The sequence below is a fragment of the Thalassophryne amazonica genome, chromosome 22 (genome assembly GCF_902500255.1).
Source record: "Thalassophryne amazonica chromosome 22, fThaAma1.1, whole genome shotgun sequence".
NCBI lineage: Eukaryota > Metazoa > Chordata > Actinopteri > Batrachoidiformes > Batrachoididae > Thalassophryne > Thalassophryne amazonica.
Genome location: NC_047124.1, coordinates 15,067,133 through 15,083,127, shown reverse-complemented (window position 1 = coordinate 15,083,127; position 15,995 = coordinate 15,067,133). Strand labels below are relative to the sequence as shown.

Here is a 15,995-nt window from a genome sequence, read left to right as displayed (position 1 = left end):
GCTGATGAAACATCATCAACTAGACTTCAGATAAAGGCCTCGCTTCCCAGCTGTGAATGAATGAGTGTACACATGAGGAGCATCATAAAGCCAATTCCGATTATCCGTATAATCACCATCTGCTTGGTCTTTGGCATCAGGCTTCACGGTGTATCAGAAAGACGCACACATCACGGATGAAACAAAGAAGCCTTAATGGGTCAAAAATGCATGTATGTGCACATGGACTGCAGTGTGTGTGTTTGTGTGTAAGCAGAATCATAATGGATGAATGCATTAGCCCCCATTTATTCAAGATCTGTCTTTACTCTTAAATTAGGTTCTAGTTGCCTGTTGTTAAGACTACGTAATTTTTTGAGGTTTTTCTTCTCTGCTGTTAGCCTGTATTGTAACAGTTTAACATTCCAGGAGTTGGCAGATGATGCATCGCATTTCTATTTATGACCAAGGAAAGATCAACGGCGGGCTGCTGTTGTGTGGCGTTCTGAAGCGATTGGCCCGTTGGGTATCTGTGTCACGTCAGTCACAGTGATGTCACAGCTGCCTATGTGTGAGATCAGCAGATGCAACGCGGAGCGGCTGTCCGGGTATGTTGCCAAAGGTCGCAGTGGCATTGACGCTGCCAAGTGATTTCTAGTAACATACAGGGAGGGACGTTAAAAATGAGGAGCGCCAGTGTGTCATTCTGGTCGGGTTTAAGGATGGCGTTGACTCAGTTTGTTGGGACACATGCCAGGTAGGAATTTTCTTGGCAGGTTGTGCATCAGGCAGACAACAACAAACCTGTCTGCCTTGGTAGGTTTTAGGAACAGCTGGTTTAAAGCTCAAATGGAGCCGTTCCAAATATTGCCATCTTTGCAGTGACTTGGCTGCGTCTAATGCTGCATTCACATATTGGCTGTAAGTGGCAGCCTGTAAACTGAGTGTTTCATTGTTTTCAATAAGAGATTGACAGAGAAAATTCCACCAAATCTTGCTGTGACCACGGCAACCACACGCTGAGATGAACCTCCTTAAAAAAGTAAAAAATTTCCCAACTTTTGCCACTTACCACAGTGAAAAAGACAAACCGGGTGTTTAATCTTTAATGAGGAGGAAAGGCAGATGTCGAGAGACTATACATATAAGGGTGATTCTTTAACTACGGGCACTATTGGCCTTGTAAATGTAATTTCCACCACACCATTGCCTTACAATATAAAGCGCCTTGGGGCAACTGTTTATTGTGATTTGGCGCTATATACATGTGCTCTGATGTCACTGTTTATCTCCATAGAAACTACCCAAACAATCTTTCATACAAACTGTTTAAAGGGATATTACAGTGTTGTGGTGGAAATTACGGCAATAGTGTGGGACAACTACATTTTGTTTAAAAAAAAAAAAAAAAAAAAAACATCACAACAGTTGTATGACATTGAATACTCGGCAATATTTGCATATAATGATGCTGAAAAAAGGTGAAAAAGTCATCATAGACTACTAGGACAAAGTTCTTAACACACTTTCATTGTAAAGATAACTATAAAAGTGTGAAATTTCCCCTTTTTTCTGTTTTTCATACAATATGATCAAAGGACATAATAAGTGCCCGTAGTCTAAGAATCACCCATAAATGCAGAGTCACTCTGTTCCAATTGGAAAAATTTGTGATATTACAGAGAGGAAATAATCTATAACCTCACACAGACTTAACTTTTTAAACTGCCTGTTTGTATATAACGCTGTGTGAACCACTACAGTTTTGTTGTATCTTTCAGTCAAGTAAAGTGATCATGTCAGAGGTTTTATAAAAAAATTGTCACCTGCCGTTTGCTGCTGCGGACGACAGGAATTCTGCTATAACAATCGCTGACTGTTTTTCTACCACCAACATGTGAATGCAGCATAACACTCATCCAGCCCATATAAAAGGAAAAGAGGGACAGGGCGGGTAACATTAGTGTGACTTGGGCAGAACAAATGAACCCCAAACATGCCCCTCCACCATGGCGTTACCAAAGAAGCTAAAGCTAACAGGCTTACTTTACTTACTTACTTTAAATGCTAATTGGTGCTAACATGCAATTTAAGTAATACTAAATTGTCACTCAAAGGAAATACTGGAGCACAGACTTCTTAGATGTCTGTTTGTACAGTTAACCAAGCTATATTACTGCAGGTATTTTTAAAAAATGCTTCTAAAAAGACTAACATAGTTGATTCCACAGCAGCTAGCCACCACTACTGGCAGCACTGGCTGCTGCTAGCGGCAGCCTGGACTTTCTAGCACACCTCTGTCCCTCAGAGCAACTATTTAGAGCTTAAACTCATGAATTATATAACATTTTACCTCGTGTGCAGTTGTCATGAATGGAGAAATTATCTATAAAGGATGGAAGCATGCTTGTTTTGGCTTGGAAGTTGGACATTTTAACATGGGCTTCTATGGAATTTGTTTGGGGTTTTTTTGGATTTCAGCCTCAACTACCCATTCAAGGAACTTTAAGATTTGGCATTTTCATGTCTGTTTAATTTTTCAGTACTAGAGGTTGAGAGTCTGGAATTTGCTGAATTGGCTGCTTTGTTGATCAGAGGTGTAGCAAGCAAATAGAGGAAGGCTGATCCTTAGTCAGCAGTGACGGGCTGTAAGATCCTGTTCTTGACCTAGTGGTGTGGATGAGTATCAACAAATCAGAATTGGATTGGCAGGTGGCTCGCACTCATTCAAGCCTTTAAGACTGGCTTTACTCACATTGTGTCAGATGATTGAGCCTGCAAGGACAAAAGGACATAGGCCAAGAAATTGTCTGCTCATAATCCTGATTGAATAGTGGGCAGTGTCTTACCCTGAGGAAAACCATGATGAGCAAGATGGTACAGGCCTGGGGACAGCAAAACTCTTTTTGAAACCAAAGTTTTCATTGAAGATGCCTGGATCACTTTGGCAACAGACCATTGACACATATTTGCTTTTTTTGTTCCTCTAGTGAATGCGTTTCCCTATTGACACAGTGCAGCCAGGCCCCATCTGTACTGAAAGGGGGACGCCTGGCCCCAAATGAAATGCTCCTTCAACAGAGTAATTAAGGCCAGACACAAAGGGCTCAGCAGGAAGAAGTTTAATAGGGGAGGATTTGGTATTCTCCAAGGGGAGGTGAGGTCTAATAGAACCCTGTGTTGGCCTGAAGGAATTGGGGACGAGGTATTACTCATCACTTTCTTTGTTAAAAATGTCAATAAGATTTTATTTATTTATTTTAAGAGGTGTGGTGGTTTGAGCACTGACCTTTGCAGAAGATCTCTCCAGCAATCTTGGGGTTGGAGATTGCCCTACCTCATGATGGCGTCTCTAACTAGTCCACCTCCAAATCTCACAAGTGACTGTAGGATTTGATATCATTCGGATCTCTTCTGCTGACTTTGGCTTTATTTCCTTTGACACATCTGTTTTTCTCACCACTCCCCTAAACAATGCAATGTGGCGTAAAATCAAAAGGACACAGCCGCCTCAACATACAATCCATTTTAAAAATCATTACGTAATGTGTTCTTTGTTGTTGTTGTTGTTTTTTTTCTTTCCCATCCACTCATGCACGAGTTCACACACAGGCAGTGCCACAGGCTGCATGCGTGTGCCACATGCTTTGTATGTTGTGATGCCGGCGTGTCGTTGAGGTGGACGTGCTCTGCTGTCTGGAATAGCACTGATCCTCTTAAATGATTACAGGCTGCTATCAGGGGCATGCGACCTGCATGGGGACCGGACCGCGCGGACAGATGTCTCCACCCCCACCCTTGGCAAAATGCACATTAACATTTAATTCTGATGGGACCCCCTTTTTAATAGCCTCAAAGTCAATTCTAAAGCTCATTTTGTAGCTTTACAAAGGCAGTTGTGCTGACAATATTATATGCCGCAGCCTGGGAAGAAATGGATTGTGTTGAGCAGCAAGTAATGAGGAATTGTAATGTAATTATTCACGGTTCCGATTCCATACCCTGAAACATCTCTTCATATTATTGTTTATGGGCCAGTTAATGATGAAAATGAACAGAGGAGGTAAAAAATGTATGCATATACAGATAGACTATATGGACCATTGTATTATGCACAACCATCAACTGGATTGGGGGTAGTAGTCCACATGACGGGACCCGTTGATTTTAAATCATACTGTAACATTTGCTGTGTCTAAACATTATGGCTTTGATGCTAGCTGGTAATAGTGATAAACTTTGGGACCATAATATATAAATTTCATTGCATTATAAAAAAGTTTAGGGTCTTTTATAGCCTCCCAGGGACCCAAGCTGGTCCTACCATGTCTTTTCAAAATGGCGGTTTTGTGTTTGTGAGACCAGTCAAAGCAGTCGACACCTCATCCTCGTGTACACTGGTGATGGATTTAAAAGTAAGATGTGCTGTCATTCCAACTGCACAAACGTTCTTGCACCATGTTTATGCTGGCTTGTACTTTGGGGATATGGCGGTCTTGCAGCCACACTTTTGCCATTATACGGGAGGTTATTTTGGAGCTGTATTACCTTTATGCACCAATTATATTTAGCCAGACCCCTTTCCCTTTTACACATACCCCAGCGACGTGTTTTACTGCATACCTTTGTCATTTTTCCTCAGATGTTCTGGGGACAAACTGAAATTAGTTGCGATTGCCAATGAGTCTTGGCTGAAGAGACACCGTTATGTGTCTCAAGTCATACAAATGAATCTGTGCTGCCGGAAACTTGACATTTTAAGTAATCAGAGGAAAACGGGCTTAAAAGTTACTCAGACACTGAGATGGGTCACTGAATGCCTGATCTGTGGCCTCTAGTTATAGTGCAGCAGATAACTGAAACATTCGTGCAAATGGTGATACAAGCACCAAAGTTGGCACAAATACTCCTTAGACTTTACTCTTTTGAAAAAACCGTCTGGCCACTTGAATTTTCAGTAGGCGGCCAGGTAGGGGTCAATTAAAGAATTACACGGGGTCGAAATTAAAAATGCTCAAATCATCTTGAAAACTACACCACATTATTTGTCTGATCGTAAAGATTCTAAAAATGTATAGTTTGGACTATCTGACTGAACGATCAGGAGTTATGGGGTAAAAACAGCAAAATGGTGACAAAGGTCAGTTTCAGTTTGTACAGGGGTCAAAAGTTAGTTCCTTCAATTTTGGTAAGATGTTATGCAAATTATTGGTTGAGCTAATAGGATTAATAAATGGAATAGTTTTGATTGTGTTGAATGTTTGGTCTCCAAAGTAAAGGTCAAACAAGGTCAACGTCCATTGGATTCTATGACATGTGACATATGTTAACCCCGTAACATAACTAAGCATGATACAAACTATTTTTCCTTTTTAAAACCCTGTTAACTCGACTAATAACTTGCACATTTTTTTTTTTTTTACCAAAATTGGAGCAACTTTAACTTTTGACCCCTGTACAAACTGAAACTGACCTTTGTCACCATTTTTGCTGTTTTTACCCCATAACTCCTGATCATTCAGTCACAGATAGTACAAACTATACCTTTTTGAAATCTTTACAATCAGACAAATAATGTGGTGTAGTTTCCAAAATGATTTGAGCATTTTTAATATTGACCCCTGTGTAATTCTTCAATTGACCCCTACCTGGCCGCCCATTGAAAATTCAAGTGGCCAGTTGTGTTTTTTGTTTTCAAGAGTAACGTCTAAGGAGTATTTGTGCCAACTTTTGTGCTTGTATCACCATTTGCACGATTTTGCTCTAAATATTCTGTTAGCTGCTTCGCTATTAACAATTTCAGTGATTTTTCAAAGGACCAGTGAAGTCTTTTTAATGCATTGTTTGGAAATGTTATACAGGCTGTGCAGCTGAGCAAACTAGAAGCTGGGGTAATAACAGCATTTTGCATTGAAGATGAGAGGAACAATCCCGAATGGCCTTGCTTCCCCTCAGCACGCCAACATTCAAGAAGTGCTTCACTTCAAAACAGAGGACAAAGAGCAAATCTTTGGCTCGGGACTCCAGTTGTGTGCATCTGGGGCCCCCACAAAGCTTGAAAGCAACTCCACAGGGACCAAAGCACCCACACACAGTCAAATGTCAGCAAGAAGAGGGCGAGAGAATTGAAATCAAAAAGATGGAGGCAAAGACAAAAGGTGTTTTATAGTGGTGAACTTGGGGAAATGGCCTTATGTAAAGGGCAGGGGTCGATGTAGACGCTGAGAAATACCATGCACATTCCCCATCGGTCACCAGGACAAAAAAACATCAAACAACAATGATTCTTCTGATGGATCTGTAGCGCACTGTTTCCCAAACCCTGAATCTGTCAGCAAATGGAACTTTGTATTGCCAAAAAAAAAGCTTTGTTCTTAGCCTGTTCTTTCGTCTTTGTGTGGCTTTTTTTTTTTTTTTTTTGCCAAGTATAGTGGCATATGGGTATATACCTCCCTTATAAAACAATACACATCTGTATACATTGTTTCTGATACAGTTCAGAAACTATTTATGTATGAAGTGATATGAAAGTCTGATGAAATTCTGTTTAATGTAGACATTTTTCATGATAAAGTAAGCCAATATCAGTCGCGCTTACTTTCAAATACATATTTCATCAAAAATCGGGGACCTTGCGCCTGTTATTATTACTGTGTTGCAGCCATTATTCACCACTGGGGGCAGCACCACGCAGAGGAGCAGAAAGCACAGCATAGAAGAAGCCAGCTGCTGTTAGCATAGTATTGTTAGTCTGGAACAGTGTGGCAGTATTTGTAAATGAAGTGTGTGTGTGTATATGTATATATATGTGTATATGTATGTATATGAATGTGAGAGTTCAGTTCTACGGCAGATCCCGAGTCTGATTTTGTTGTGTCCCATAATCGAGGACATGTGCAGCCTTGTAACATGCAGTCAAAAGTCCAAAGTACTGTGGTGTACTCACAAAGTACATAATACCAGCTTTAAGTCTGGCAGTGCATCAGTTTTCTGAGCAAAATACCCGGACGCAGTGACATAAACCTTCAGAGAACACTTAATTTGCCTCAAGTTATACTTATCAAATATCCTCCCGAACAGCAGCAAGAATGTGAACCGCTGTGGCTGGAGCGGTGAAACAAACCAATAAAGTTCCACGTTAAAAGTATCCCGAAGCCTTAAGCATACTGGCCAAGAAACACCTGTGCATCTCATTCAGTTGTGAGGTGTCAAGTCTGACATAAATCTGAGTTTTATGGTCTCTGGGGCGGTTTTAAGGAACAGATTTCCACACGGACACGATCGGAGTCTCGGCTTCAGGCTGCTGCTGCTTGTTTGGTTTGGGAAAAACCTTGAATGCATCTTTAACGGGGGCTTTCCTGAAATTGTTTCCCGACTTCCCATCCAAAATTGCCAACTCCAGGATGTGAGGCGTGGAAACTTGGAGTGCAGTTTGGGGGGGGGAACAGTATAGTATGTGAAAATGCAGTAGGGGTAAAGGTATAGCGGTAACCTCACACCTCCACTGCTCCTACCTCATCACGGCTTTGTTGGAGTTCCTGGTGGGGCTGGTAGAGTGTTTTGGGGAAGCTGACAAGCTAACAAAACAATAGAGGTTTTGTGAGGGGGATCCCGCTGGGACTGAATTGTAGGGGGGCATGCGAGGTGGTCGGGGCTTAGTGAAGCGTAACCACTTCATTAGTTGAAGCTCTCTTTTTGTACCTCCTCCCTATCAGCCACTCTCAGGCTCCCTCTCCCTCCCTGCGCACTCGTACAAACTACGAGCACGGATGCAGGAGGAACTCCTGCCAGACGGTGCCGAGCTGTGCGTGGAGTTTTGGGTTTAGAGTTGGTAACCGTGAAGATGATGTTCCTTTGAGGCTGAGTCGTCCTGTGCAGGTTTATTTTATTTTTTATTTTTTTGTTAGGAGGTAAGTCGTCTCATCTTGCCTACTGACTTGCATCCTCTCCATCCGAGCCGTACTTTTGGAGTCGAGTGACAGGCGTTCATTGCGGTCGTATTTTTATTATTTCTGCATTTGTGGTTCTGGGAGATTTTCTGCACGATGACGCATCTCGTATTAATTCTGTCACTCTGTGCATGATGACGCCAGCGTAAATCAGGAGCACGATTGCCTCAGCTGTGTTGCTGAAATTTCCATTGTCATTAAGATCTATGAGCTGGTTGTCATGCCACCCCCCCACCCCCCCCATGCTCTGCTTTTCTTTGTCAAATAATACATACGCACCCACCCTAGGGGGACAGTTGTGTTGGATAATCCTTCACTTCCTGTGTAGGTTAGAGAAAAGAGCAGTACGCTGACTAAACGGATCACTTTCTTTGGAAAGTTTGGAGCAGACAAAAAACCAACACAACTTTCTCACTGCATCCTGGATGTCTGCCCTGTGTAATGCATTTGTCAGGTGTTCCTTCAAGAAGAGTCATGACACGGAGGAACCAGACCGTCAGCAGCTCATTCACAGGGTTTCCTTATGAGTCTTGGAAAGCTTCAGTCAATGTTTTTAGAAATCGCTCAAGTCATCCACAACATAATGCAATACTTTTTTGACATCTCAGTAACCTCCAGCCGTGTCTTACTTTCCTTTTTCATTCCATTTATGAAGTGATTTTGATACAATTTTTTGTGTCATCCTTTCACAGAATGAAAAAGTGAGTAAGCTGTGATCAGTCATGGCTGTCCAGGCCGGCATCCAGGTAGGCACATGTGTCCTTTCTGCTTTGGGTTGAATATGTTTCAAAAATCTTCAGAGGGTTGATGGATACTCTCTACACAACACCACAATATAAACTAGAAGCACTCAGAGTGCAAACCCCCGCCAAGGCCATGGGGTCACTGACGCCATCACATCTACACGCCGTGGAATCATTGAACCTAAAAAAGTCTAACAATGTTTGCTCAGTAATAAAAAAAAAAAAAAAAAAAGTTTCATCTGCTGTGACTGGATAGCATGTATCCTTAGCGCTTGGCATCACAGTTTATTGCAACTTGCACCTTTCCCAGAAGCTACTGTCATCTGAGCACTGATATTGATGTTGCATGTGCTTATAGACAAAAACAAATAAGAGACTAAATTCACTTTATTATTCAACTAAACTGCAAATATATGAATTTTTTAACATTTATGAAACACTTCTCTAAACAAGGCCATAGGGTCACTGACCCTAAAGAGATTCCCTCCTTGGCACAGTGATCTATTTCTTTTTGTCTTTTTCTCTAAAATTGTATATAATAATCATTAGATTATTAATATATAAACAAAAATAAATTTAAGAAAGATTACAATTTGAAAACAAATGGACCCGAAAGTGATGACAGCTGCAACTGCTTAATGCTAACTTTTAACATTGAAAATGCCATAGACATGCTAACGCATTAGCATTGGGATCCGGACTGTGATCCGGATCACCACTAAAATTTAATGACTTGTTCCTCTTGTCATTTCCAACCACTCCACAAAATTTCATCAAAATCCGTTCAAAACGTTTTGAGTTATCCTGCTGACAGACAGACAGACGCAACCGAAAACATAACCTCCTTGGCGGAGGTAATGAACAAGTAGATATACACATTTCTGGAATGGTGTTTTGATTATATATGACCTCATCATTATGAAGTCCTTAATACAAATCAGTCATAAATAGTTTGCTGATCAATATATGCATTGGAGCATACATCTAGACTTCTTGATTGTTGAGATGTAAGCATAAATGTGTTTATTTATTTATTGGAGATTGTTTTCCTTGAGCTTTAACCAAGTTACTCCAAATTCTAATCCCATTTAGATATTAATCCAAGTAATATTCCCACCAAGTTTGATCCATCTCAGCTTCTTGGTTGTTGCGATATATATAAAAAACAAAGTATTCCAAAACCTAATCCTCTCTATCCAAGTAACATTCCTATCAAGCTTGAAGGAATCCATCCAGCTGTTTTCTTTGGTCCCACCAGTGAAAACAACACCCTGCTATCACTGCTTCATCAATGCACAGGATAAGAATCAACATGGATCTTGAGCGATTTGGTGGTTTTTATTGTTTGTTGGCCTCCTATGTCCCTATATTGGGGTGCCTGCACCCCCATCTGCATCGTAGTCTTAATTGCCACACCCTTAGTGCACACACCATATATGTCTGAACATTTGCACTTGCATACCAACTAACATATGGGAGCAGTCTGCTGGCTATAGCCTAGTCCCCCCTCGTTCCTGCCCTGCATGTCTGTAGTGGTCAAAAATACTCAACATAATGACCCCAACACCTGGCTGGTGGTCTTGATGACATGGATCCAGGCTTGGTGCCAGTGGTTGGGGGATGCCTGCCTGTTGGTTCCAGCTTGTAATTTTTGTCCCCAACAGGCCACTCGGTCACGTTTAGCAGCCAGCAGTGTGTGTGTGATGGTGCAACTTTGTAGTGAGAGTCTGTTATTCAGACATCTGCTTTCCACTCAACAACTGCAGCGAGTCCACCTGCGTTCCAGCATGTCGTCTTATTGCTGTAATGCGCGTCTGGCGTTCCACTGCTGAGACCCAGAGGAGTTCTTCCCCCGCGGTTTTAAGGGAGTGGGTGGAATGTGAAGATTTTCTTTGTTTCTCCCCCTCCCAGCAACGTAGTGTTAGCCATTTAAAACCCAGAACAACAAACGTATCATGTTCCAGATTTGTCACATGGCAGCGCCTTCTTCTGGCTTTTCTGTGTCATCCACTTTGGAAAGTCCAGAGACTCAGACCAGACTCGCATGTGAGTGAGTGTAAAATTTGCCAGCCAGTCGCTGGCATGTAAGAACTTTAACCTGAGTGGGTGATGTTTCGGTGAAATATTTAGATGTTTTAATTGGTTTCTTACTTGGATGTAAACTTCGTGATTAAATTGATGCTTGGAATAATTGTTTTTATTAATAAATTCACAGGGATGTTTCAGTTATGTTTTTATCCTACACTCATTGTGCTTTAATGTGTATCGGACCTGTACGTTTTTTTTAAACACTTTTAAAGTTATTATTGGTAATTATAGAGTTATATAATCGGCGCCTTCTCAGCTATGCTGTCAAATTTTCAGATAGTATTTTCTGGTTCTACTCCTTTATCAGAATGCTCAAAAATTTTATGGCTTAAACCTACAGTGTGTTAAATTTAGCGTTGTTTATTAGCAGAAATAGAATATAGCATTTGGGCAGCATGGTGGCTTAGTGGTTAGCACTGTTGCCTCACACCAAGAAGGTCATGGGTTCGATTCCAACCTGTGGAGTTTGCGTGTTCTCCCTGTGTTTGCGTGGGTTTCCTCCTACATCCAATAACATGCAGGTTAGGGGAATTAGAAACTTTAAAATCATCCGTGGGTGCGAATATTTGTTTGTCTGTATGTGGCCCTACGACAGACCGGCGTCCTGTCCAGGGTGTACCCCGCCACACACCCTATGACTGCCCCGTGACCCTTAATTAGAGTAAGCAGTTGAAGATGAGTGAATGAGAATATAGTATCCATAACCATATGATCATTAGTGTATAATGAATAATCAATGTGTTTGTCATGAGCAGTGAGCCCATATCAACACGGCAGCCCCCTCCCCCTCCACGGAGGCCGCCATGTTGATACAGTAGCCCAAAGGAGACGTGTTTACTCAGTCTTTTCATATTTTGCAGCACGGCTACAAGACTGAAATAAAAATAGTAATAAGTGGTTGCTCGTGTAGGCTAACGAGTATGAGAACCCTCATTTTTATGAAACTGAGGATTGTACAAATTGCTTATGATAAGAGAAGACAAGGGAGCTTGAATCCCTGTCACCAAAGTGAAGATGTGAAGAGAAACAATATGATGATAGGCAATTTACAACGTCACCACTAGGTGACCCTAAATCCTACACAGTAGCTTTAAATTCCAACCTGCTGAAGCTTTATCATCTAACTTTGGTGGAATGAATTGTCATGTTTGAATAATGTTACAAGTCAACCCTCCAATTATGTAACACTAGTGGTGGAAAAGGTTATTCTAGGAGTGTGTGTGTGTGTGTGTGTGTGGGGGGGGGGGGGTTCTGATGTTTGAAGTGGGGAAAATATGTCTTAAACGATAAAATAGCCTAATTTGTCTTACAGAGTGCAGAAAGTATATATAGTATTCAAAAATTAAAAGCATTTTTGGTATAATTTTCAAATGAAATACACCATTTTAAATGGTAAATAAAATGGTAAATGGACTGCATTTATATTGCACTTTTCCTTCTGCATCAGATGCTCAAAGCGCTTTACAATAATGCCTCACATTCACCCCCATGTCAGGGTGCTGCCATACAAGGGGATTAACCTTGCCCAAGGGCCCTTAGTGGATTTTTTTTTTTTTTTTTTTCCCCCCCAGTCAGGCTGGGATTTGAACCTTAACCACTAGATCATTACCTCCCCATTTGTGAGTATTGATCTTTTTAGTGGACTCGTGACACTGCAGCTATGTCCCAGATCTCTGCTCGGAGCTTCACTGCCCATGTAGAGCACCGTCACATTCAATAACGCTGACTGCTGTTTGGCCATGCTGTAAACGCACGTGTTCACGGACGTCTAATGGCATATGTGCACGGCTATTAATGCCACGGTACAACACGGCTATTATAGTGTCTGCAGGTTTTGGTCTTATGACTTCATAGGCTGAGCATATCTCTGAGATCTGTAGCGATAGCTGCGTATCAGTGCTGTGAGCTAAAAACCTCAACGCACCATCGAACTGAAGGCAAAATGCTTGTTGTGGCCTTGATAGCACTCCAAGGTTACCACATCAGTCTTGGAACCTTTAAAATATGTAGAAGGTTGAGCAAAAAAATTGCAGAATGACATGGTTGATGCTTCTTACTCAGTATTTGCAAAGAGCAACATGACCTTGTTGGTTCAGCTTGGCCAAACCAAACAGCTCTGGGAATGGGTGAGACACTGAAAGGTCAAAGGTCAACAACCAGGCCATGAGAAGTGAAGAATCACTGATGTGACGGAAGCTGTTGCAGCTATTTGCCTTTTAAATGCTTCAGATTTTGCAAACGGTTAATTGCATAAAAATGTCTGGGTGCAGTAGTGTGTCTGTAGTAAGATGTAAAACTGGTGTATTTTGTTAGTATGCATGTGGTTTTAAATGTGAACAGGTGATGGAGTCACGAGAGCAGATGACGCTATCCAAAGGAATTCCAAAATAAGCAAAGACCACACTTATGGGAAAGCTTCCTGTTATTATGGGAATCCTATTACACATGTTTATCATTTCCTGATGCGTACGCATCTGAGTTGTACACGGTGCTAAAATACAGTAAAAAAACAAACAAACATACAGGGTAGTACTCCTGTAGTAGATGAGTGTATTTACATTTTTTTTTTTTTGTGGGGGAGGAGGAGTGTTGACCTTTGACTGTGTTGCCTATTGCTTTGGGGAATCCGTTGCGTCATTGTAAGCTGAAAAGCATCACAGTGACGTGAAGGCAAAAACTGCTTAAAAAAATCTTACATGCATGTGGTTTACACACATTTTTTGAAAGGAAAAACCACCTGAATGCTCACTCGGAACCTGCATGCAATCAATTGACAGGTGTCCTTTCCGATCGCTGCAGCATGTTTTTACTTGGTGTACAGCCATTACGTCACACTGCTTTTTTTTTTTTTCTTTTCTCCTAATTAGCCGTGAGTCGTGAACGCGTAGTGTGCCACGGGCAGCCTGCCCTTCTGTTACGTAACCTGTGAGTGTGGGATCAGTCAGCTCAGCTCTCTTTGAAGTGGGGTAAATACGGTTGAGTAGATTAGATGCGCATCTGGATACGCGGTCTACACGCCTACATCTTAACTTACACTAACTAATTTGCATTAAAGAACCATTGAATCATATAACTGTCAGGTACAGGCTGGTATGAGGGTTTGATGGTATAAATTTTGGCAAAAATACCGCGGTGCAATGTATTATATGGTTTTGCACACCGCCATGGATGCATTATTTCAGTGTTGAGGTGCACAATCACTTCTCCTGTCCTCTTTGTAACTCTCATGCTCACCACTGGGAAAGTGGTGACCTAAAGGTTAGAGAAGAGGCCTTGTGCCCAGAAGGTCATAAATTCAGAGATACCACCACTAAGGTGCGTTGAAAGAGATCCTTAAACCCCTAGTTGTGTTTTGTTTTGCACGGCAGCATGTGGTCATTGGTGTGCTTGAATGAGAACAGGTAAATATGAGGAACTTTAACAGTCTTTCTTAGATAGAAAAGTACAGTTGCTTTGAATTCAACACAGCTTTGGGTCTTTTTTCCACATCTTCTTTCAGCTGCTCTTCAAAAATGCATTTTGCACATTCAGTGGCTTTCTTCTTTTTAAGTCACTTTCTTTTTTTTAAGCTGAGTTATTACAATACTTCTTTGGCCATGGTAAATGAGTTTTAGTTGTGCAAAACTCAACTGAACAATGTATCAAAGTAATCTTTGTTATGCTTTGTGTATCTGGGGAAATACACAAAGCATTTTTTTTCCTCCATCCATCAATGTAATTTTTTTTTCCAGATTTCTTCTAACTTGTAACATCAGTGGAAACTGTTCTTTTGTCTCCTCACTACACACACTTGCAATTAAAAGCTCAAGCAAGTTGCTGTATTCACCAGAATGGAATATTCTTTGGTTTTATTCCGTTTTTAATCGTCTCCACTCTGGGAGGGTCAGAAAAAGTACTTTGTCTTCACACAAATGAATGTACAAGCAGCTACATTTTGCATTTTCCTCATGGTTATGATCCATTTTTCATTGTTGCTGATGACTTGTCCATTTGCACAATATCATGGATTTGGGGGGGGGGGGGGGGGGGTACCTGCACTGTTGCACAATAAACGTACAAGCCTTTTACGACTGTTCAGGTCTTGAAGTATAACCAAAAAAGACCATCGGGCACAACCTTTGCTGCTTCTTTTTTTTTATCTTTTAACATGGGGATTTTCAATGGTCTCCAGCAGGCTGCTGCACCCTAAAGGTCATCTGGTTGGGTTGTGACCAGAAGAATCTTTTTAAAGGCATTATGTAGAACAGGTGCTTGCTTGTTTAAATGTCCCTCATCCTTACATCGAGCTTACGTTTTGACCTTAGGAAGTGTCTGTAAATTACACTTTAGTTTGGCAGCATGGTGGCTTAGTGGTTAGCACTGGTGCCTCACAGCAAGAAGGTTGTGGGATTGCTTCCTGCCCTTTGTGTAGAGTTTGCATATTCTCCGTGTGTGGGTTTCATGTGGATACTCCGGTTTCCACTCACTATCAAAAAAAACATGCTTATTTAGGGTCTTCTCCTTTTTCTGACCCTGACCAAGGCAGCGTCTCTATATCTGGATTTGGTCCCCGGGTGGCAGCCCACTGCTCCTAGGAGTTGAATTGTGTCTAACTGTAATTACGCTGGGTTAAATGCAGAGGACAAATTTTATTGTGCATGTATGTACAATGACAATAAAAGCTTCGTCGTCGTCTTCTAAAAAATAAAAAAACCCAAACATTTTAAACTGCATAAAGACTCTGCTAAAATGATTAAGGGATCTTTTAAGTAACTGGCTTGCTGAAGCATTAGCACACTGATTGTCATATGACTTGGAATATGTTCTAGATGGTGTTGTTGCAGAAGTACACAACAATGGAGTCCATTTAAGTGCCACGTTGTTGAGAAGCATTCCTGTTCGTAGGCAGCGTGAACTGGATTAATTCAAAGCCCCAACAGGACTTGGCTTAGTTTCAAGCACAACACAATCGACTCCATGTCCGCTTAATGCTTGTGAAAATGCAACGGAGATTAAAGAACTTGCACAATCTTAAACAGATGGAACAAATGGATGGGGAGCACATAGTTATGCAATGTGGGGACAAGTTGTGTTTGTGCACTACAGCCCTCTCCAAAATGACTCCTCCCAGTGCCTGTGAACAGTTAGTGTTGGGGGGGAAAAGAGACATACACCCATTCCAAAAATATGACGTGTTAATTTTGTGAGGAACTGCCATACGTATGTTGTCATTCTCTTGGTTTCAGAAGATGAGTCT

At 41.4% G+C, this 15,995-nt stretch overlaps 1 protein-coding gene across 5 annotated transcripts in view; it reads left to right on the top strand.

Annotated features, from left to right (window-relative positions):
* Positions 1-15,995, top strand: part of gas2l3 (growth arrest-specific 2 like 3) — a 39,340-nt gene that overhangs the window by 13,080 nt on the left and 10,265 nt on the right. For 2 of the 5 annotated variants that reach the window (XM_034163686.1, XM_034163684.1), the window contains exon 2: positions 8,621-8,674. In XM_034163686.1, the coding sequence (XP_034019577.1) occupies positions 8,651-8,674 (24 nt within the window). In that variant the 5' untranslated portion in view covers positions 8,621-8,650. Of the gene's footprint in view, positions 1-614; positions 737-7,619; positions 7,890-7,919; positions 8,675-15,995 lie in introns of those variants that run through there. The other 3 variants (XM_034163685.1, XM_034163682.1, XM_034163683.1) reach the window with 3 other exon arrangements.